This window comes from Arvicanthis niloticus, chromosome 8 (genome assembly GCF_011762505.2).
Source record: "Arvicanthis niloticus isolate mArvNil1 chromosome 8, mArvNil1.pat.X, whole genome shotgun sequence".
Classification (NCBI taxonomy): domain Eukaryota; kingdom Metazoa; phylum Chordata; class Mammalia; order Rodentia; family Muridae; genus Arvicanthis; species Arvicanthis niloticus.
Genome location: NC_047665.1, coordinates 66,038,828 through 66,064,443, shown reverse-complemented (window position 1 = coordinate 66,064,443; position 25,616 = coordinate 66,038,828). Strand labels below are relative to the sequence as shown.

At 39.3% G+C, this 25,616-nt stretch overlaps 1 protein-coding gene across 7 annotated transcripts in view; it reads right to left on the bottom strand.

Moving 5' to 3' along the window:
- Cacnb2 (calcium voltage-gated channel auxiliary subunit beta 2) overlaps positions 1-25,616 on the bottom strand; it is a 350,616-nt gene that overhangs the window by 146,851 nt on the left and 178,149 nt on the right. Inside the window, exon 1 of one of the 7 annotated variants that reach the window (XM_076939528.1) lies at positions 10,106-10,211. The exons of the other annotated variants lie outside the window; for them this stretch is intronic. Within the exon in view, the coding sequence (XP_076795643.1) occupies positions 10,106-10,156 (51 nt within the window). The 5' untranslated portion in view covers positions 10,157-10,211. Of the gene's footprint in view, positions 1-10,105; positions 10,212-25,616 lie in introns of those variants that run through there. 7 annotated transcript variants of the gene reach the window in all.

Sequence of the window (25,616 nt, the reverse complement as noted above, 5' to 3'; positions counted from 1 at the left end):
TCTTAATTCTGAACATCTATGCTCCAAATGCAAGGGCACTCACATTCATTAAAGAAACTTTACTAAAGCTCAAAGCATACATTGCACCTCACACAATAATAGTGGGGGACGTCAACACCCCACTCTCAGCAATGGACAGATTATGAAAACAGAAACTAAATAGAGACACGGTGAAACTAACAAAACTTATGGACCAAATGGATTTAACAGATGTCTATAAAACATTTCATCCTAAAACAAAATAATATACCTTTTTCTTAGCATCTCATGGTACCTTCTCCAAAATTGACCATATAATTGGTCACAAAATAGGCCTCAACTGATACAAGAAGATTGAAATAATCCCATGCATCCTATCAGATCACCATGGACTAAAGCTGGTCTTCAATAACAACAAAAACAGAAAGACCATATACACATAGAAGCTGAACAATGCCCTACTCAATGATAACTTGGTCAAGGAGGAAATAAAAAAATTTAAAGACTTTTTAGAATTTAATGAAAATGAAGGCACAACCTACTCAAACTTATGGGACACAATGAAAGCAGTGCTAAGAGGAAAACTCATAGCTCTGAGTGCCTACAAAAAGAAACTAGAGAGAGTATACACTAGCAGCTTGACAGTACACCTAAAAGCTCTAGAACAAAAAAGAAGCAAATACAACCAAGACAAGTAGATGGCAGGAAAAAAACTCAGGGCTAAAATCAACCAAGTAGAAACAGAAAGAACTATACAAAGAATCAACAAGACTAAGAGCTGGTTCTTTGAGAAAATCAACAAGAGAGATAAACCCTTAGCCAAACTAACCAGAGGGAACAGAGACAGTATCCAAATTAACAAAATCAGAAATGAAAAAGGAGATATAACAACGGAAACTGAGGAAATTCAAAAGATCATCAGATCCTACTACAAAAGCCTATATTGAACAAAACTGGAAAATCTGGATGAAATGGACAATTTTCTAGGCACATACCAAATAACAAGGTTAAATCAGAATCAGATAAACTATCTAAATAGTCCCATAACCCCTAAAGAAATAGAAGCAGTCATTAAAAGTCTCCTCACCAAAAAAAGCCCAGGACCAGATGAATTTAGTGCAGAATTCTACCATATCTTGAAAGAAGGCCTAATACCAATAATCTTCAAACTATTCCACAAAACAGAAACAGAAGGAACACTATCCAATTCATTATATGAAGCCACAGTTACACTGATACCAAAACCACACAAAGACCCAACAAAGAAAGAGAATTTCAGACCAATTTCCCTTATGAATATCAATGCAAAAATACTCAATAAAATTCTTGCAAACCAAATCCAAGAACACATCAAAATGATCACTCACCAAGATCAAGTAGTCTGCATCCCAGAGATGTAAGGATGGTTCAACATACAGAAATCCATCAAGGTAATACATTATATAAACAAACTCAAAGAAAAATACCACATGAGAAAACATTTGACAAAATTCAACATCCCTTCATGTTAAAAGTCTCAGAAAAAATCAGGAACTCAAAGCTCATACCTAAACATAGTAAAAGCAATATATAGCAAAACAGTAGCCAACATCAAACTAAATGGAGATAAACTTGAAGCAATCCCACTGAAATCGGGATCTAGACATGGTTGCCACTCTCTCCCTACCTATTCAATATAGGAAGTCCTAGCCAGAGCAATTAAACAACAAAAGGAGGTCAAAGGGATACAAATCAGAAAGGAAGAAGTCAAAACATCACTATTTGCAGATGATATGATAGTATACTTACGTGACCCCAAAAATTCTACCAGACAACTCCTATAGCTTATAAACAACTTCAACAAAGTGGATGGATATAAAATTAACTCAATCAAATCAGTAGCCTTCCTAATTCAAAAGATAAATGAGCTGAGAAAGAAATTAGGGAAATAATACCTTTTTACAATAGTGACAAACAATATAAAATACCTTGGTGTCGGACTGGAGAGATGGCTCAGCCGTTAAAGGCTAGGCTCACAACCAAAATACCAAAAATTGGTGTGAATCTAACCAAACAAGTAAAAGATCTGTATGACAAGAACTTCAAGTCTCTGCAGAAAGAAATCAAAGATCTCAGAAGATGGAAAGATCTCCCATGCTCATGGATTGGCAGGATTAATATAGTAAAAATGGCCATCTTGCCCAAAGCAATCTACAGATTCAATGCAATCCCTATAAAAATTCCAACTCAATTCTTCATAAAGTTCAAAAAGCAATTTGCAAATTCATTTGGAGTAACCAAAAACCCAGGATAGCTAAAACTACTCTCAACAATAAAAGAACTTCTGGGGGAATCACCCCTGACCTCAAGCTGTACTATAGAGCAATAGTGGAAAAAAAAAAAAAAAAAAAAAAAAAAACAAACTGCATAGTATTGATACAGTGACAGGAAGGTAGATCCATGGAATAGAACTGAAGACCCAGAAATGAACCCACACACCTATAGTCACTTGATCTTTGACAAAGAAGCTAAAACCATCAGTGACAAAAAGACAGCATTTTCAACAAATGGTGCTGATTCAACTGGTGGTCAACATATAGAAGAATGCAAATTGCTCCATTCTTATTTTCCTGTACAAAGCTCAAGTCCAAGTGGATCAAGGACTTCCACATAAAACCAGATACACCAAATCTAATAGAAAAGAAAGTGGGGAAAAGCCTTGAACACTTGGGCACAGGGGAAAAGTTCCTGAACAGAATACCAATAGCTTATGCTCTAAGATCAAGAGTTTACAAATGGGTTCTCTTAAAATATAAAAGTTTCTGTAAGACAAAGGACACTGTCAGTAGGACAAAATGGCAACCAACAGATTGGTAAAAGATCTTTACCAATCCTACATCTGATAGAAGGCTAATACGAAGTATGTACAAAGAACTCAAGAAGTTAGACTCCAGACAACTAAATAACCCTATTAAAAAATGGGGAACAGAGCTAAACAAAGAATTCTCATCTGAGGAAATTTAAATGTCCTAGAAGCACCTAAAGAAATGTTCAACATCCTTAGTCATCAGGTAAATGCACAGAACAGTTAAGATCAAACACTCAGGTGATAGCAGATGCTGGCAAGGATGTGGAGAAAGAGGAACACTCTTCCATTGCTGGTAGTACATTTACACAATGGAATACTATGCAGCTATTAAAAACAATGACTTCACCTGCAAAAAAATTTGCAGGCAAATGGATGGACCTTGAAAATATCATCCTGAGTGAGGTAACCCAGTCACAAAAGAACACACATGGTATGTACTCACTGATAAGTGGATATTAGCCCAAAAGCTCAGAATAGCCAAGATACAGTTTACAGGCCACATAAAGCTCAAGAAGAAGGAAGACCAAAGTATGGATGCCTTGGTCCTTCTTAGAAGGGGAAACAAAATATTTACTGGAGAAAATATGTAGACAAAGTATGGAGGAGAGACTAAAGAAAAGGCCATTCAGAGACTGCCCCACCTGGGGATCCATCCTCTATACAGTTGCCAAACTGGGATGCTATTGAGGATGCTGGGAAGTGCTTGCTGACAGGACCCTGATATGGCTGTCTCCTGAGAGGCTCTGCCAGAGCTTGACAAATACAGAGGTGGATGCTCACAGCCAACCATTGGACTGAGTGTGGGGTCCCCAGTGGAGGAGTTCAAGAAGGGACTGAAGGAACTGAGGGGCTTTGCAGCCCTGGGGTGGGGGGAGCAACAGTGTCAACTGGCCAGATCCCCTCCCCCCAACCCCCCGCCTGGAGCTCCTGGGTACTAGACCACCAACCAAAGAGTACACATGGAGGAAGCCATGGCTCCAGTCCCTCCATGTGTGGCAGAGGATGGTCTTATTGGACATCAGTAGGATGTCCTGTATGGGTTCGATGCCCTAGTGTAGGGGAATTCCAGGGCGGGGAAGGCAGGAGTGGGTGGGTGGGGGTGTACCCTCATAGAGGCAGGGGGAGAGGGGATGGGATAAAAGTTTTCTGGAGGGAAGACCTAGAAGAAAATAACATTTGAAATGTAAATAAAAAATATTTAATACAAAAAAAGAAAAAAGAAAGGTATAAAGGTGAGGCGACCGTCAGTTCCCATACCAACTATATCTTATGCTGGATGTTGTTTTGTCCGAGTCTGTGCAACACCTACCAGCTCTCTGCTCTAGATGCCTTGGTGGTCTGAATAATGTCAAGAGTTTTACAAGGTTGGCTGATTTTACTTGCTTAAATGGGGCCTTACCATATCCCTAGGCCGCTTTTATGATCCTATGCTTCAGACTCTTGAATATCTGTGTATGGCTGGCATATTGTAATCTTAGCACTGTCAAACAAATCATTTCAAAGAGAAATATCAAGGACACAACTATAGAGAATGAGAATGTTTACCCTTACCTTTTAATGCAAGTATTTCCACATCTGAGAATTTAGTCCATAGAAATCATTCAATGGGGTCAAAACTATATAGTCTGAAATCCAATGACTGGGCTAGAGAAGTGGCCCATTTGATTAGGTTCTTGCTACATAAGACCTGAGTTTAGGGCCCCAGTACTCACACAAATGACTAAGGGTGGTGATGTGTAGCTGTACCTGGACGCTGGGGTTGGGGAGGGTAGAGAAAGATTAATCCTTGAAATTCATTGAATCGCCAGTCTAATTGAACTGATAATTTACTCCAGGCTTAATGATCTCTCAAAATGTTGTCTGAAAAACGTTTGTTGAGCTGACCTCAAGCTGTACTACAGAGCAATAGTGATTAAAAAAAAAATAACATGGTATTGGTATACAGACAGACAAGTTGATAAATGGAATGGAATGGAAGACCCAGAAATAGGAATAAACCCACCCACCTATGGACACTTGATCTTTGACAAAGAAATCAAAACCATCCAGTGGACAAAAGAAAGCATCTTCAGCAAATGGTGCTGGTCTAACTAGCGGTCTGCATGTAGAAAAATGCAAATTGATCCATATTTATCTCCATGTACAAAGCACAAGTCCAAGTAGATCAATAAACTCCACATAAAACCAGATACACCGAATCTAACAGAAGAGAAAATGGGAAAGAGCCTCAAACACATTGTCACAGGGGGGAATTTCCTGAACAGAACATCAGTGGTTCAGGCTCTAAGGTCAACAACTGATAAATGGGAACTCATGAAACTGAAAAGCTTCTGTAAGGCAAAGGGCACTGTCAATAGGACAAAATGGCAACCGACAGACTGGGAAAAGATGGTCACTAACCCTATATCAGATAGAGGGCTAATATCCAAAATATACAAAGAATTCAAGAAATTAGACTCCAAAACCCCAAATAACCCAATTAAAAATGGTGTACAGAGCTAAACAGAGGAATCTTGAATGCCTGAGAAGCACTTACAGAAATGTTCAACATCCTTAAATCATAAGGAAAATGCAAATCAGAACAACCCTGAGATTCCACTTTTCACCAAATAGAATGTCTAAGATCAGACACTCAAGTGACAGCACATGCTAGCAAGGACGTGGAGAAAGAGGAACACTCCTTTATTACTAGTCAGATTGCAAACTGGTACAATCACCCTGAAAATCAGTCTGGCAGTTCAGCAGAAAATTGGAAATAGCTCTACCTGAAGACCCAACTATACCACTCTTGGGAATATACCAAAAGATGATCCACCATACCACAAGGACATGTGTTCCACTATATTTATAGCAGCTTTATTTGTAATAGCCAGAACCTGTTAACAACCCAAATGTCCTTCAGCTGAAGAATGGATACAGAAAATGTGACTCATTTACACAATGGAGTACTATTTGGCTATTAAAAATGAAGAGGTCATGAATGTTGCAGGCAAATGGATGATGGAACTAGAAACTATCATTCTGAGTGAGATAATACAGACCCCAAAGGAAATGCATGGTATGTACTCACTGTTAAGTGAATATTAACCAAAAAAGTTCAGAATACCCATGATACAACTCACAGGTTGCTTAACAAGAAGGAAGGCCCATGTGTGGAAGGCTGAAACTCACTTAGAAGGCACAGGAGGCAGGGGAAGGGAGGAAACTGGGTGTATAAGAGGGAAGGGGAGAAGAAAGGACAGGCAGGATCAGGTATGGGGAGATACATGGGGAATGTTTAGAGGGCCAGGAGAATGTTGAAATATGCAGCAGTGGGGCTCAGGGGGAACCTCTAGGAAGTCCCAGAGATCTAGGATGTGAGAGGCAATCAGAACTCAATGGGGATGACACTAGCCGAAATGCCCAACGGTGGAGAAATGGAACCAGAAGAGACCACATCCAGTAGATAGACATGGCCCTGAGGCAGGGGGCCACCCACCCATCTTCAAAAATTTTAACCTAGAATTATTCCTGTCTAAAAAAAATGCAGGGACAAAAATGGAGCAGAGACTGAAAGAAAGATCCATCCCATGGGCAGGCACCAAATCCTGGCACTATTACTGATGCCCATACTGTGCATGCAAACAGGATGACTGGATTAAGGTTGAGTTAGAGGAAGGACTGAAGGGACTGAAGGGGATGGCAACCCCATAGGAAGAACAACAGTGTCAACTAACTGGACCACTTAGTTTTCCAGAGACTAAGCCAAAAGCCAAGGAGCATACATGGGCTAGTTCCTGGTCCAGGTCACATGTATAGCAGAGGACTGCCTTGTATGACCTCAGTGGGAGAGGATGCGCTTAATCCTGTGGAAACTTGATGCCCTGGAGAGGAGGGATGTTAGTGTGGTTGAGGTGGGGGTGGTTCAGTGTGTTGGGGATCACCCTCTCAGAAGCAGGGTGGGGGGTGGGGTGAAGAACTCAAGGAGGGGGGACCAGGAAGGGGGACAACTTTTAGAATGTAAATAAATAAAATAAACTAAAAAAAAAACTAAACAGGATCTTAATTTTAGAAAAAAGAAAAGGAACAAAAGAATAAAACCCATTGCTCCTCAATCCTAATCAGTTATTCCTCCATTATATAAGCAAAACCCATCAGCTCCCTGCTGCCTTTCATGCATACCAGCTTGTTTTGCAGAGCCAAGTTCCTTCATGCCTGCCTAGTCATTTCAGAAAACGTAGGAAGGTCTATGTATTCCTTTAATAACTGCAAACACCATTTCATATAATCACAGTCTATATGCACTCTGATTTGCTTTAAATGCTTTTGAAAATGGATATGATTATTCTTAATTTTCTAGATGTTAAAAACAAGAACCCAATACTTGCCAAACCTCCTGTGCAGTAAGGGGAGTGTATAGAATTCAGTGTCAAGTCTGACAAGATCCAAACACCTGCTATACACAGAAGGCATGGAAACACTTTGGTTACTATTTAAAATGAGTCAGAGAGGCTTGCACACACCAGAGGTCATTGCCACATGGAGGAAAGTATGCAAAGATACAGAAGAAGTAACATTCTTGGTCAAACAATAACGGAACACAATTCCAGCCATCGAATACATCATTGTTAATCAACTCACAAGGCAGCAATCCCAGAATACATGAGAAGCAGCAGATGCACTGAGTCTGAGGCAGATACATACGTTTGTTTGTCTTTTGTATTGCAAAGTGTACAAAATGCATGGCTTTACCTATTTTATTTCAATGGGGGATGCAAATTAAATGATTTTTCAAACATGCTTTCCTGTAGTTGGGATTTAAAATAACTTCAGTAAAAACAGATATAACATGAAATCATACATGATGAAAGCAAAAACAAAGACAATGTTGTTTATTTGACAGTCTCCAAAGCTATGTGTGTATATATATATATATATATAATATATATTATATTTATATATTACATATTGTATCTATATATACATATACGTCTACACACACACACACATATATATATAGACATATGTGTCAACATATCTATGAAAAAATTTCAGCATGGCCATTTAATCTTGAAAGAAAGTTTTCTATCATTACTGGAGAAAGCTGAGGACAGCTAGATTAAAATTGTTACACAAGATAGAAGTCAGTTTTGATGAAGTGTCACTTTAAACTTTAATTTTTCAAAAAAAAAATCCAATCATTTATGAGTCCTATTCAAGTACAGGAACAAACTACATAAGAACGAAATTAGACATAGATCTGTTGTTCCAGGCACTGACGCAGAGAGGCAAGGACTTTGTGAGTTTAAGGACAAGGTGGATAAAACAGTAAAACCCTGTCTCAAAAATAAGCAAGCAAGGTATGCTGGTACTTGCTCATTATCCCAGCACTGGGGAGGCTGAAGCATGAGGATCATAAGTTTGAGGCTAGCCTGAACTACATAGAAAGATGCCCCACCCCCAACTCTAAACCTACCAAACAACAACAAAACCCTAAAATGAGAAAACAAGCCAGGCCAAAAAGAACAGAAAGCCTGGGCTTGGGAAAGCAGTTTAAAAGAACAAATTTCCTTGGGCAGATTCCTTAGCCCTTCAACATAGGAATGATATTAACATAGGATAAGTTACTCATTTAGAGTCGCACAGATTGCCACTACTGTTAAATTTACTGTTAAATACCTCTGGCACTATTGCCTACAATTTCTTTGCTGAAATGACTCAATCATCAGTGGAATGCACTGAGAATTCAGACTGTGAGATGAACATGTTCCTAATTAACATCTCTCTGTAGGAAGAAAAAAATGAAGCAGCTATTTCTCTTCTGATAATATTTTTCAAAAGTAAGCAAACTGACCAGAAATGATTCTTCCAGGTGTCACTGAAAACAGGAACAACTAAACAGGTATTGACTCAGTTCTATATGACACACAGCATTTTAAAATGTGGCCAATATACCAGGCTTATGGCATCCAGAAATCCTTTGTCATTATTGATCAAATTGTCAGCCACAATAGAGCCTTAAGGAATGGAACTATAACTATAGAACATTTTACTTTGAGCCTTGGGGACCGAACCCAGTGCATCATGCACCCTAAGCTCTACCTAAGCTAAGGGCTCTACCACTGAGCTACATCCTCAGCCTGCAAGCACACAAAACCGAATATGCACCAAGGTTGGCAAGAAGAAAATTCTTTTCTTTAGAAAACATAAAATGGAATCCAGTCATGAGTCACATATAATTAAGTCATAGTTATGAATCACATGGAATTAAGCCAAGTGCCCTCAGGTTTACTGGGTGTGATAAGATTCTTATATGGTGGCATCCAGAAGTAATGAACAACACACAGCCACTTTCTTAGTATGTATTTTCCCCTCTTGAACTAAGAACACTGTAGGTTGAAGCAACTAGGAAATCCAGAGAGAACATTTAGACAATCTGTATTTAATTGGTTATAAAATATGTGGGCATCCTGTTAATCATACTTGTATCTTCAGACTAATATTTATGAACTCTAATTTACTTGTTTGTGATGTTCTTTTTCCTAAAGCTTTCTCAGAAAATGGAAAATAATAATATCAAGTAACGTGATTTGCTTGAAATTTCTCCTTAAAAACAGATATTATTTCTAATCTTAGGCAGTGCAGTTGATGTATAATCATAACTTGATGATTATTATAAAATTATATTATAAAACATGCTTTAAATGTCATTAATTATATATGATATTTTCTGGGAAAGTTTGGAATCTGAAGATCCTATCAGTATTTGCATGGTAAAGCTTCGTATTTTTTTAATTATTTTAAACGTTATACTCTCCTGGCTGGACTTCATAAATTCAAAATTAAAAAACAAAGATAAACTGCAACACAGTCTGAATTTCTAACACTCGAAGTCAAAGCACCCTGATTTATATAGAAAACTCTCCAAAAGAAAGAAGCCAAAAGCACAGCGCCCAAGTTGTCAGAGGGATCTGCAACAAGTGCCCGCTTCCAGCCAGAAAAGCATTTTTCTCCCCATCAAGTCCCTTGACCCAAGTTCCCTTCCTTCCTTAGCTACTAATGGAATCTCAGCAAGATGAAGTTTAAAACTAGAGTTACTGTTTTAGTTGCTTAATCCACCCCAGTAGTCAAACAAACACAATGCGTATGATATTTCCAGCAAAGACAAGAAATTTTTTTTTACACAGCAAAGCAGCTAGCACAACTCTAGCTTGGGCTCATTAAAACGTTGCTGTTCTCTCCAAAGCCCACAGTTCATCAGGACAGCTCCCCCCCACCCCCCAACTTCTGCCTGCTTACCCCAGGAATACGGGATTGAGTCTGAGAAGACACCAACTGCCTGTCAAGCATGCCAGACCAATTCCAACAGTGTGCAGAACGCCGGAGAAATTGTCTGCAGGCACAAGGACCAGGTACCAGCTAAAGGTGGCTTTGCCTCGCCGTGCAGATCAGGAGCGTACCACGGACTCTAGTTTTCCCTGAAGTTTGAGATGTGTAATCTTAGTCAGTATGACTTCATGACTTTCTAACGTACTTCAGATGTCAAGAGCTCTCTCTGATTTCAGGACCATTTCAAGCAAGGCAGAGGAGCCCATCACAGTCAGTTAGCAAGTGCCAAGTGGGAGGGTCTTTCTCTACTTTGAATTACGTCAGCTGGCTCAGAAGAGAGACGCCTGTAAACTTGTCAAAGCAAAGTAACACTTCATTAATATCAGATGCATGCCTTCGGGCAGCACTGGCCACAACAGTGCTTTTAAAGCTACTTTCTGTGGTATAGAACAATAGATTGCACAACCGGATGTGCTGTCAGCATTAACTACTGTCCTGAAAAGTCTTGGAGAAAAGTGAAAACATTCTTCTCCTCCTAACCGGATGAAGAAAGACTTTTTTTTTTTTTTTTTTTAATTCATGAAAGTAGTTTTTTTCTCTCTTGTCTTCTAAGTTCTCCGAGCTCATAATTACGTTTATAGTCAAATACTGCTTGGATAAATTGATTTTATCTAAAATCGAAGACACTTTTCAATCCAGGTGTGGTGGCCTAAAGTCCCAGCACTCAGAGACTGAGGTAGGTCTGTGAGTTTAAAGCAAGCCTGGGTTACTCATTGGAAGTGTGGGTTACAAAACCAGGCCCGACCTCAAACTCCAGCAACAAGAAAAAGCAACCAACCAAACAAGAAGTCACACACACTTTACAAACAGGAAGAAGCAATTACTGCTGTGCCCTGAGGTCCTCAGGACGATGTCTATTACAGAGTCACTATCTAGGAAATATAAACCAGGTGGCTCAGTAGGGGAGAGTCTGCTGCCGTGTGAAGGCCTGAGTTCAAATCTCTAGCCCCATGTGGAAGGCAGCCAGTGACTGCATGCCTGTAATTCCTGCAGAGTTGCTGGCAGAGGTGTAGACAGGCAAATCTCTGGGGCTTGGTCAGCTGCCCCTTAGCTCCCCTGAGAAAACCCAGGCCAAAGAGTAAGGCAGAGAATGACAGTAGCAATTGCCAATCTACAAGCTAAACATGTTTTTTCTAGAAGCCTCAATTTTGAATTTAATAACAAGGTCTCACTAAATGGCACGGGCTAGCCATTTAGTCACTCTGTAAACTCTGGTTGGCTTTACCTCAGCTTCCCAAATAGCTAGGATTATAGATTTGGGTCACTGGACTAGATGTTTCATACTTGTAAATGATTGGCAAACACAACAACAAAAAATCCAAACCAGAAGGGCATTCTGTGACATAAAATGAAAATTACGAAGTAGTGTGTGACTCACAAAGCTTTCAGAATTTTATATGGATGCTCCAGAGAAGCTTGACAGCCTCCGACAATAACCATAGGTGACAGGTCTGTTTGGTGCACCCCTGGGATATAGCTCTGTACTATGCCACTCCATTTATATAAAATCCTTGAAATGAAGAACAGTCCAGTGGCATCCAGGACTTTGGAATGGTGAGGTGGCTTTAAAGCTGCAGCCTAAGAGGTGACCTGATGCTACAGTTGTAGGAGCGCACATCTTGGACTCTACATTCGGATAATTCAGTAGCCAGATACTTCTGTCTGGGGGTTTAGCATCTATGGAATCAACTAACCATTTGAAGAATATTGCACCTATACTGAACATGTACTTTTTAGATAAAAATTTAATAAAAATTTACAGTAAGTCCCTAGTTATTCCCTATTATTTACAATGAATTCCCTAAGTTAGTCATCATATTATTAACAACATTACAAACTGTGTTGAGTGTTTTTAGCAATCCACAGGTGCTTTATAGGATATGCATACTTTACAGGCAACACAAGGCTATTATACATAAATGACTTCAGTATCCATGGGTTTGGGTATATAGGAAGCTCTTGGTTCTAATCACTTTGGATACTGAGATCTGACGCTACATACCCAGAGTCAACATTACATATTACCAAGTAGGTAGTTAGGTACAATCTTCATGGCTGCAGTGGGCTTTTAGCAAAAACTAGAAATGACACATATAGAAAAACAAGTGAACAAACTGTGACCCACTATTTTGTAGTGAAAGCAAATGACCTAGATTCTACAAGTTAAGTACATGTTAAGGCCTGTCTAACTGTTGCCTATCTAACCAGGCATTTTATGCTATTACAAGGAAACTTTTTCATATGCTCTTACTACTATTACAAGGAAACTTTCTCATGTACTGTTACTAGGAATTTCTTCATGCCTGTATTAACCGTTAGCCCAAAGACTTTTATGTTTTATGTGTTGGTGTTCTGAAAAACCAATTACAATAGAGGGCATTTAGAATTGCTTTGTATAGATAGCCAAAATAAGTGTGGACTCAAGACCTCCATGAAAATTGATACCTTACTTGGCAGAATGAGACATGTACGTGGGTACCTGACATCCTAGTTGACATGTTGGGACATGAATGTCATCCAAGTTAAGTCTCTCTGCCACAATTGAATAATCCAACCAATAAGGACAGGATAAGTGTACTACAAAGACATGTTCCTAAGGAAGTCCCTTATCCCTAATTGCTGATCGGTAGAATAAGTTGGCACAGATGCTTGTGGATTTCAGGCTTAAAAGCTCTGTGGGATTGGGGTTGTAGTCTAGTTCCTGAGTCTAGATTATGTCCCCGATCAGTCAGTCCTGGAGTGATTGCTCAAAAAACTATCCCTGTCTGACTGAGTTCAGTGTACATGTGGTTTGTAGGGCCATGCCTGGATCCTGATACACACAGTCACAGAGTAGTACAACCCTAGCAACCCATGTGTACAGCTGTGCCCTTTTCTCTATAGCCAACTCACGATGCATGTGTACAGCTGTGCTCTCTTCTCTATAGTCAACCCACACTGTCTCTTGGAAGCCACCAAGCTCACAAGTATGAGGTGCTCTCTCATTGAATTTTTACAGCTATTTCTCTAATAAATGACGTTCAATACCTTTTCCAGCACTCAAAGGGACTCTACCCAGCCTGAGCATGGCAAACATGGCTCTAGCAAGGCCTTGCCCTTTTCTTTCATTCTCTCTGCCTTGCTAAAAACCATGAGATTAGATTCCTAAAGTTATCCACCAAGGTTCATTCCCTTATTTGGCCACTTCCTCCTCCCGAGGGTGAAAACCAAGGTCTTGCTATCAAGGTAATGAAGTCCAGCCATCAAAAGCCCCCCTTGGCTCACCTGATTAACATGTCAAATTAAAATTAAGCACCTCATTCTAACACAGGGTTTCCCCTTTTACCTTTATAAACTGCCATTTTTCTATGGGTCATGTCTGTCTCCTCTCTATCTAGAGACAGTCCTTTGTGTCTCCTCCAGGACAAATACCACTTCCCTCTCTCCCTTGCTACTTCTGATTCTCCCTCATTCTGTATCTCCTGTTTCTGTTTCTTAGTCCCTGCCTGTTGTCCCTCTGGGGCAAATACATCTCCTTTGTGCTGAGGATGTGATTTTTGAGGTGTCCTGAGGGGATACAAAATCCTACATCACCCACTGGACACTTTTATGTCTTTGTAGTGTCTATTTATGTTTTGTCTAATTTTTAATTGAGCTGGGTTTTTTTTTTTTTGACCTGTGATTTTTTATTTTATTTTTATTTTTAGCACATCTTGGATGTTAATCTTTTACCAACTATATGGCTTAGCCCCCCCAGGCACTTTTCATGTTGGTGACTGTTTTGTTTACTGAGAAGAGATTACTTTGCTCACTGTAGTCTCACTTGCTGACTGTCGCTTTCTTCTTCTCGAAGTTTTTGGTGTGAGATTCAAAATACTCATCACCAACACCAGTGTCAGGAACTCATTTCCCAAGCTTTCTTCCAGCTTTATGGTTTCAGGTTGCATGGTGAGCGCTGAAGTCCGTTTTTAATTGATTTCTCTAAGTGTTGGAAAATGAAGGTTCACTTTTGTCTCACTGTGTGGATGTACATCAAACATAATGTTGCATATCTTAATTTTTATTCGTGCTAAGGGTCCAATATAGAACTTTATACACACACGCTAAGCAAGTCTTCTATCATCAACCTATTCCCTAACCTTTCTCAAAGGGTTTAATTTATTTTGGATTTATTCATCTTATGCCTATATGAGTGTTTTGCCTGCATGTATATATGTGTACACCATGCATGTTCCTCATGCCCAAGGAAGTCAGAAGAGGGCACTGGATTTCCTGGATTTGGAGTCAAAGACGATTGTGAGTTACTATATGAGATCTTGGACTTGATCTCTTTGCACTGTAGAAGCAATGTGTTCTTTGGAGCCCCCTCTACAGCCTCTCAATTTTTTTTTTTTAAATATTGGCATAAAGTTTTCAAGTATACAAAAAATAGTATGTACTTTATGTAGGTGGCAAAAACAAAACAAAACAAAACAAAACAAAACAAAACAAAACAAAACAAAACCCACCAAAAAACAACTCACAATGGTTTTGACAGCACATTAAAAAACCCGTGCAGGCCCAAGCCAGATTAAATCAGAGCAAGGAGAGGGGAGATGGGTATTGATTCCAACCCAAAGCTATGGCATCACTGACAAGTTTTGGCTGCTGAGCAGGGGAGAGAAAGAGATGGGGGGAGGGAGAGAGAGACAGAAGGGTAGGGGGGAGAGAGAGAGAGAGAGATCTAAGAATGTTGTCCTGGAAAAACTGACCACTCTCCAGTAGAAGATCACATATCCAAGAGTATTAGTGCAGCATAAAATTAGTCTTGGAGGTTTATAAAAAAAGATACAACATGAATGAGTGGAGAAAGAAATAGTGAATTAGGAAGAATTGGGAGAAAGAGACAAACATCATCATCAATACATGCTTGTGTGGAACTCTCAAATAACTAATAACAACTTAATTTACATATATATGAAGATAAATATAAAAAGCAAATTCAGGTGTTGTATAACAATTTCCTTCCAAGTTGAAAAATTCCACCCTGCAAAGGAGCTCTCTAAGCAGGGAGAAAACTAATATAAATAACTTCAAAATAACTTCAGGATGTTCCTGAATCTGAGGAGATTCATTAGGACCCTCCCTCCCATAGTAAACAATAAAACTTCTGAAAGTTACTCCCAGATAAGCCAAACTGTAAGAAGAGGACTTTGAGACGAGACCAACTGTCCAAGAAAAAGCCGTAACCAGCTGACCTGCCTGTCAGTTCAGACCAGAGTCACTTGGAACACTCTCCAACATGTGAGCTGTGTGTAGGCTGCACAGTGTGTTCCACTTTCTCAGTTTTTATAAGCTGTTGTCTATGCAGGGTGGACCTTAGTTAGGCAGCTGTCTTTGAGTCATTTCTGCTCCTGTAAATAACCTCAGTTAAACTCATTGGTTCACCAAGCTGGGCTTTGATGGTGTCCATATTTTAGTCTGTGGTGGGTTTGCTAGATGGGGTCAGTAGACATGTTGGGTCTCTACAGGAAATATTTTGTCACAGAACAATAGAATAGTGATTATCTTTCCAGAGGAATATATTTCGGGGTAGGGAGTGCAAACTTTATATTGTTTCTTAATTAGGCATAATTATATGATTGAAAAAATATTGGTATCTATAATTTTTATTCTAAAATATTTAATATATTAAATGGTAGAAAATTAGAAAACATTGTTAAAAGATTCATGGCCTATAAATTGCTAGAACCCTAAAATATCTGTGAGAATATGAGACTTCTTTTCCCTTCCCCTCTCTCTCTCTCTTTGTCTTCCTCTCTTCTCTCTTCTGTCCCCACCCTACTCCCTCTCTGAGGAGGGGTCTTGTTGGGTTTACCAGTCTACCCTGAAACTTTTTAAGTAGGCTGGAACTTCTGAAACATCTGTCTCCACCTCTGCAGCACTGGCATCAGTGTTGAAATCCACTGTTGTGTGCCATTGAACATTTAAATTAGATAATGTATATAAATATGATGGTAAGTGGACACAAAATACATAATCTTTCCCTTTACAGTAAAAATTTTACTTTTAAAATTTTAGTAAAAAGCTTTAAGAACTTATGAATATTAATTGTCATTTTGGTTTGTGGACTTCTTTTCTTTTTATACATTTAGTACTTTTCAAAACTTTCTACAATAGGTCTGTGTTACTATTTCAACCTCAAAACCAATTTATTTTCCTCCTAGTGTCAAAATTTTCTCCTAGTGTAAAATGGGCAATCAAGGATAATTTCATAGAGAAATTGTTTAGTTTTATTCTTGTAGTGATGTATGGGACCCAAGGCTTCACATATGCTAGGTAAGGACTCCATCACTGAGCTATATTCCACCCCCAAACCTTTATTTTACATATATATATTATAACACATAAATTATATATATATATATAAAATTTTTCCACTTTTATTAAATACAGAAGACAAAACAACAACAACAGCAAAAACAACAAAAAACCCAAAACCAAACCAAACCAAAAAAAACCCTATCATTTTGAAGTTGGAAAAGCCAATAGAAAAATAAGAGAGCCCCAAGAGAAGGCATAAGAATCAGAGACCTACTTGTCTCACATTCAGGAATCCCATAAAAGTATTAAACTAAAAGCTATTATATATAAGCAAAGGTCATGATGCAGAGGCATGTAGACCCTGTGCTTGCTATTTCAGTTTCTGTGACTTTATATAGGCTTTGCTCAGTTTTAAGACATTTTTCCCTCTGAGAGGATAATTTGTGTTTCTGTGGAAGCAGACAGTAAACTATAGAAATCCTATAGAAATGCAAATGACTTTGCCGGACAGGATGAGTCTGGCTGGTGGAATGCAAATGTCTTTGGTTTTTATATGAAAAATAGTCCTCAAAATTATGGCTTTATAGGCCTGTAGGGTATTAGCAATTCAAATATAATGGTCTTAACCATGCATTCATTCTTTTGATGGGTCCAAGTCTAATATTTCTCTGAAAAATCTTTCAAACTAGTTTGATCATTCTGCTGCTTCCCTCAAGGAAAAAAAAAAAAAAAAAACCAATCAAGTAGCCAACTAACAAACCAGCTAACCCACCAGCTAGCTAAACAGCCAGCTAGCCAATAAACCAGCCAACCAACTAGCCAGCCAGTTAACCAACCAACCAACTAACCAACCAACCATCCATCCATCCATCCAACCAACCAACCAACCAACCAACCAACCAACTAACCAACCAACCAACCAACCAACCATCCATCCAACCAACCAACCAACCAACCACAGCCACATGGGTAAGCCTCCATGTAGCACGGTCCCAAGGGCCACATGTCCTGAAGACTTCATGCTGTTATAGAGTTCTGCTCTGCTTGCTGCACTCACATTCCTCTTAATTTAAGAATTATATGAAAACTCTAAGGGGGCTTCCAGTTTACTAGGCAGTATCTCTGTCGCTCACAATAATGCCTGACCTCTTTCAGGCATTTCTGCTGATTCAATCACCACCCTAGAGAAGAACTTAGAGACATAGATTGTTAGCAATGACCACCACCCTTAGAAAACATTTGGAAAAATAAAATTGTTAGTAATGCTAGGTTGAAATGTTTTTTCCTACTGGCTCTGATGTAAAAAAAATCTTAGGGAACAATTTGTAGTTCAGAAAGGCACACTTTTATCAGTAAAGCTAGGGACCTTTCATGGTCAGGGAGCAAGAACAATGGCAGCACAGGCTGACATGACTCTCACTGAGGCTGGACTGCTGATGACTGATGTCTTGTGCTCATTTTTGCCCTCAGCTTCCTAGTATGATTTAGTAAGAATTGCTGATAAGTAGATATGCATTCTGAGGATTTAAGCTAGATATGACTGGTTTTTATACAAAAGTTTAGATTTGTGATTTTTAAAAAAGATTCTTACAAGATTACTTTTAAAGATAAATAATAAAATAATTACTCCTTTCTTTGTAACTGCAATATTCTCCCTGCCAATAAGAGAAACTGGCTGAGAAAACTACCTTGCTTGCTTACACTTTGTTAATCTATAACAAGTTGCTTAGCTACCATGTATGTAGGTTTTGGGGAATAATTTGCGTTCTTTACTTGTATTATATAATGTTATTTCTTGTAGAAGTATTGGGGAACACATTGGTTGTTTTATTTTTCATAATCTTTCACTAGAAGAAAACTAAAATGTAATCACATCTGAACTTTATGCTGCTTGAAAGATTTTGCTGGAATATATAAGCTATGAAAGAAAGAATAAAAGGTGGAGGGCTGGAACATTTTTCCTTCCATCCATCAACTATGTGTATATATGAATATGTGTAAGGTTTGTGTGAATGGGGGCTGTAACACTGTTCCTTCCATCCATTAATTATGTGTATGTATACGTGTAAGGTTTGTGGGAGTGGGGGTTGGTCCATTGTTTTTTCCACCCATCAATTATGTGTATGTACGTATATATGTAACAGTTGTCTGGGTGTGTGTTGGAATTTGCTCCATCCATCAATTGTGTGTATGTGTGTATGTATGTATATATGTATGTATATGTTGTATAAATGCCTGAAGTCTGTTTGCTTGAGCTTTGCTATAACCATTCTATGTCTGAATGTGTATATGTCTGTCTGTAGGTCTGTACACACGTATTTATGTGTGAAAGTCTGTATGCATGGATATATCTATCTATCTATCTATCTATCTATCTATCTATCTATATATTTGCGTGCATGAAGTTATTGTACTCTGCCTTTTGTTTCATCCACTCACTGTGTGTGTGTGTGTGTGTGTGTGTGTGTGTGTGAGAATTTTCTCTCTTTTCTTCTCAAGGAGTTAAAAGAGTTCATGGTTTTGCCACTGGCCACAGGGAGTGCCAGCATCAATAAATTAAGCTTTGTTCCCTCAGAGAAAAGTCTGCTGAGTAACTTCTCTAATCACTGGCTGTCACTGGCAGCATTCCCTCTGGGTATCTGGATCCACCCTTGTCAGAGGCTCTAAGCAATGATCCCCCAACAGCTACCAGCCTCAGTTTATCCACCACTTGGATGTCAAAGCTGGTCATTGGTAGATCATAAACAAAAGCACTAAGGATGGCACATGAACACAAAGAAATAAAAGCAGGATGGGGGGAAAGGAGGGGCCATTTAAGGGACCTGCACACAAGCAAGTGATAGCAACAAGGTAAGATGATTTGCCATGCCTAAAGCCAGCAGGAATATGAAATTTAAGATAATTTGGTCCCTTTCCAGTGCGGGGAGAAAAACAACAAAATAAACAACAAAAACCCTTCAAGTCAGAAAAATAAATCCCTACCAAATGGTAATTATTGGCTTTTTATACTTGCGGCAAAATTTCAATTTAGATATCCATAATTTAGGTCCCCCTAAATTATGTATACATAATTTACGTATACAGAAAATATACAGTTACATTAGAGACTCAATAAACTAAAACGATGATTTTTTTTTCCTCTAGGAATAAATCCAATTTTCTGGTTATAATTTATTTTCATTGTTGACTATTAGAAAATAAGACAACAAAAATATCAAGTAACAGCAGCAGCAACAAAAGACTTACCACTGCCTTCCCCTGGGTTTCTAATCTACAGAAATGGGGTCAGACTCCAAAGGATGATTGCCAGATTACACAAATCATCTAGCACACATCTGCCATGTCAGAGTTTCCAAATAAATGTCAGCTTCCTTTGTATAACAGAGTGATTCTCCACTGGGGGTGAGTTTGCTCCCCAGGAGACATTGAGCAATATCTAGAACCATTCCTGATTGCTACAACAGGGAAGGGTGGATAAGTTTACTGGCACTTAGCTGTGAAAGGCTAAGGATGCTGCTGACATCCACAACACACACACAATACAATACACAGTGATCCATGGCTGTATGCTCACAGTGCTAAGATAAGAACACCGTGGCAGAAAGAAAGGTGCCCTTTATATCAACGCTGCTAGTGAGCCATGCTCTCAGTCAAAACCAAAGACAACGTCTCTTGAAATTCAAATCATTTCTAGGTCTACTGCAGGTTGTCTCAGAGTGGTAAACAGCTTGGAGAGAAGAGGTGGAGGATTAAGGAAAGCACAACGCTGTGGTCTGAAGCAACTCTGCGTGGAGATGCCCTGTGAGTGGAGGTGAAGTCTCGTGGGGTCTGGATCCTCAGGGGAACTTTCAGACCAATAATATTTTGCCTTAGCTACTTTCCAAGTCTCTTCCAGCTCCCCACCCCATTCTCCCAACCCCAGCTCCAACTCATCCATGTTAAACACTGAGGAAGATGGAGATGTTACATTTTGAGGAAGATGGAGCCTACACAGTTAGAAATCCTGGAAGGCTGTTCTTATAATTAAAGATGCACGCTTTCTTATCTGAGAAGAGAAGGCACTCTTTGCTACCACAAGGGTAGTCAGTCTGCCTGTGTAAACAGAGATGAGGGAGGGAACTTCAAGTCATTCTGACTGTCTATATCCAGACAACTTGGCCATTTGTTGTTTTAAACTCTGAAACAGCAGCAGACCTTTGTGGAAAGGGTTGTGGTAGTCAGAATACAAATACACGATGTTGCCAGGAGACAGGGAAAAATGCAGAATTTTGGAGGCCACATATTTCAAGTGGCCAGTTCAGACTTCAAAGTCCAGACTGATGATCCATGCAGCCAGGATTGTGGAAAGCTTCCCTTGCTCACACCCCACTTGAGGGTTTCTGCTTCAGTAGTGTTGTCTTTGATTATAAAGACCGTGAGATGCGTATCAGTTCGGGTAATTTTGGTATGCGTGAGCCAGGCTGTGAATCAGAGCTGCAAAACAGAACACTAGCGTGTGTGCACATGCAAAGGCACACATGTGGTTTTGGTAAATAACAGCCAAACACATTATTTTCTCAAGAGATAAAAGTATGAACCAATTTGACATGCCAAGTTAAAAGAAAAAAAATGGAAACAGATTCACGCGCGCTTGAATTTTTTTTCCGCTGACCAATCTCGGCTGTCACAAAATAGTAAATTTTTACACCCATATAACATTTGCCATGCTTGTTATCATTGCTGAAGGGCTTCCGTTGTACCTCCCAAAACTTCATTTGGAGACGGCATGTTAAATTCACGCATATCACAGTCAACCGACTGAAAGAATTGAAATTATCCCTTTGTATTTCATAGCCCACTGGTGGATGAAACATACTTAAAGTGAATATTGCAATGAATAGAAAGATAATTTTATCTGTAAATATAAAAGCTCCCATGTAAGCAATTCTAGGAAAAATAAGAGTCAAGATACTTTGACTGCATTATTTCTTCATTAATCTGTTCCAATCCTCAGTTTGGCTCTGAAAGACATATCTCAGAATTCCTGGTGCCCAGAACCCACATTTAGCATGTAAATGTTTCTTTCCATGCCACTAAAATTAATTAAACATCTTTCTTGAGTTAACTATAGAACAAGTGATGTTCTTGCATAATAAGTGAAATAGACCTACGTAATTTCAGACGGTATATATAATATTTGACTGTCTTCTCTAATACAGTTGCCAGTGGAGTAGGAGGCACGTGCTGTGGAACCAAGAAGCCACGTGAAGTTCTGGGCTTTGCTCACTGCTTTGGAGACATCCTCTCTTGTTCTTTTCCCTGATGTTTTTTCTTTGCTCTGAATATTTTGCTTATTTTATTCATTTCTTTAATGTATATGAGAGACCAAAGTGGGGATGGTATACATATGATGTAAGCACACAGGTGTATGGATGCATTCACCCATGTGTATGGAGGCTGGAGGAGGATGTAGAGTGCCTGATTCCCTTAAGGTAGCATTGATCACTGAACCTGGAGCTAGTCTATAGGCTATCAAGCCCCAGTAAGGCCCTCATCTCTGTACCCTAACCCTAACCCTAACCCACTGGAGTTACAAGCACACGTGGCCACACCTTTGATATGAGGTCCAAGGATTTGAACCCAGGTCTACATGCCTGTGCAACAAGTACCCTTACCCCCTGAGCCAATTCCCTAGCCCCACTTTTCCTAAGTTTCTTTTCTCAGCTTTTCTCCATCTTGCTATTTGAGGGCTTTCTTTGTGAAATGTTTATGTTCGACAAACAAGTATCCCACAGCTGTGGATTTGAGTCTTGGGGTCTAGATCAGAGGAGTCTACTCTTAGTATACTTGAGGCCTGGGTTCTAGCCCCAGCACTTTGAAAAGCAACCAATGAACTAACATCAACCACCCCCCCCCGCCCCCGAAGTATAGTCTAGACTCTAACTCTCCACTCTTTATGCTATGTTATCAAAGGAGCCTTAAACACTGTGACCAAAGTAAAATTACTCTTTACTACATTATTTTGTTTTTTATAACATCTACATGGAGGTATATTTTTAATATTTATGTGAAACAGATTAAATATATTTAATATACTAGATACAGTTAATGTTCATAAATATTTATATGGCACACATGTATAAATATTTACCTTGCTTAATTAAAATAAAGAAATTGAAGCTTGCCCATTAGGCTAATTTCAGCTTCAGTGCTACCAGTATGAATGGAGTTATTTTTCTGGTGTGTTCCATTAAGTGAAAAGGTATGGTGGGTTTAAATTTGGAGATCTGAGTTAGGTCTGGCTTGGCTGCCCCAGAACTAGCCAGCTAAGCTGTTTGATCTCTCTGAGCCTTAGAGTTTTCTAGCATAATGAGAAGATGTTCCATTGGGGGTTGGGAAAGGTGGGGAGAGAGACACTTAAGAGGAGTTAATAATAATTTAGTTACATGAAGACAGGAACATAATTAATGTCTCCATCTCATCCACAACCCACATTTATAATCTCCAGGTTACCTTAGCTAATGTGGGTAGGGGAACGGGTCAGACTAATGGAATTTGCTTGATTAACTGCATTTTCTTTCAGTACTTGTTTACACCAGCGCTTGGCGATGTAGTGAGTTGTAGATAGAGCACACTCAATGACTGCATTGGCACTATAGTGTGGTGCATGCTTTGTATGTGACTGACGTATTGTTAGCCTGTGCAGTCTGTCAAGTATGTTACATCAAATAACAAATGCGACTTCTATGGTGTCCTTGTACTGTATTTGTAGAACTTCTAAAATTTAAAAATGAGTCTGTAAGGGATATGGTAAGAATACAATTTGCATAAACATTCGTGAGAAAATACTGCATGTGATAAAGATATTATTTTTCTTATTTTTTACCAAGATTTATTTATATTACTGTGTATGCTATACATGTGTGGTGGACTGCATGCATGCCTGGTGCCAGCAGAGTCCCAGTAACCGCAGCAGAGTCCCAGTAACCGCAGCGATCCCCTGAAACCAGGGCTGCAGACAGTTGTGAGCCACCATGTGGGTCTTGGAAATTGAATCCTGGTCCTCTTAACCACTGAACCATCTCTCCAGCCTCCACAGGAACTAGTTTTAAAGAGATATATACCATCACTAAACATAAGACCATGAACTAAGAGAGAAAGAGGGGGGGAGGTGCCTATCCTGTAATTTCATTTTACTCATCTCTCCAATGACATAGTGAATCAGTCCCTCTTTCTAGATATAAACAGTATAAACCACAAAAATGTGATGCTTTGCTCCTGGATTGACCGCAGTGGCATATTTTGGAAGTTTCTTCTTCGATTTTTTTTTTTTTTTTTAAATCTTAAGAGATGATTTAGGAATCAACTCTGGAAAAAGCATCTAGTCATAATCAAAATTAGGAAAACAGTACAGGCATGTATTATCCCTCCCTTTTTTAAGATTATAAACTTGAGACTATTGCTTTTATTTCTTGTAGAATTTTTGAAACCTACATAAAAAGCAGAACCTTTATTCAAGTTTTAAAAATGTAATTCACCACACAGCTTACCCAGTGACCTGGGGATCATTCTGATTGGGTGTTTATCATCTTCCTGTGAAGTACATTTAAACATCCACATCAAAATCTGTGCACGTGCACGTGTGTGTGTGTGTGTGTGTGTGTGTGTGTGTGTGTGTGTGTGAATGTGTGTGTTCATTCAGGCATGCGCATATGTGCGTGAAGGTCTCTATCTCACAAATTCTAGAGAATTATCCATGTGCACCGTTATGCTCTGCTTTTCCATGGTGGCTAGGGAGCTGAACTCAGGTCCGCATGCTTACATGGCAAGCAGTTTACCAAATAAGCCATCTTTCCATCTTTCCAGCCTCGATATCTTATTTCCACATAACCAAGAATGAACACATTTCATCTGAACCATGGCTGAGTGGAGCAAGGATTAGTAGAGTAATTAAGAATAAAAAGAAAATCCTTACAATGACGGCCTACATTTTTTCTGGGCATGGTGATGCACTCCATTAATCCCAGCATTTGGGAGGCAGAGGCAGATAGATCTCTTAGTTTAAGGCCAGCCCGGTCTACACAGAGAGAGTTCCTGGATATCCAAGACAGTGTGAAGAAACCCTGTCTTAAAAAACAGAACAAATTAAAAAAAAAAACAGAAAAATGACAGCCTATGTTTGAGTATAAATGAACCCTGAAAAATGCACAATATACCCATTCACGTTCATTCCTGTTTCCTTTTCACTGTGCAAAATCCCTGGCCTGTGCTTCTCAGAGTGGCAACATGGGCTCTTGCTTAGAGGTCCCAGGCTTTGGTGATGGACATTGAATCCATGCAATGATTCACAGCTCCCTGCGTGTCTGCACACACTATGCAGTATAACTTGAGGACAAGCATGTTCAAGTGCAAGTGGATTGGAGAGTTGAGATGTGTGTGTGTGTGTGTGTGTGTGTGTGTGTGTGTGTGTGTGTGTGTGACTTAAGTAGCTAAAACAAGCTCAAAGTACTTTGGTAAACATCTTACTCCAAACCATCCATTCTCAGCCTTGCTGTACCCATGGGCAACCTAAAGTTATAGCAATGTCTATATTCTAACCCCTGAGACACTGCCTTAATTGCTGTGGGATGTGGCTTGGGTGTGTGGAGTTTTAAAAGCACCCCAGGTAATCCTAGTGTGCAGGCAAGGTGGAGAATGATTGCTTTAGAGCAAAGTTTTATCATTGTACAGATTTCGAATTCTCATATCTCTTGAATGTACACCATGAAATCCAACAGTTGCTAACTGATGCCAGGTGCGGAGCTAAAAGACGCCACCTCTATGTATCTTGGGTCACTTCAGAAGTATCTGACAATGACCCTGAAGTAGCTCACACTTTACAGTCTAAAATCAGATTTAAACACCTGGCATTTCTTATTTGCTCTCAGCATTTGCTCTGTATTCACCAATAACTTTTACCTTGCTGGAGCAGCCTTGCTGGGTCTCATCTCAGTCCTAGCCTCAGAGGCTCTAGGAGGTCAAACTTTGCCCATCTATCATGAGTGGAAACAGAGGTTCTGTGCTACACTTCTGCCCTTGGGCAATATCGTGCACAAATATGGTAGTTAACAGTAACTGGAACGATTTATTCATCCCAGATGTGTTTATTTCCACAAAACAG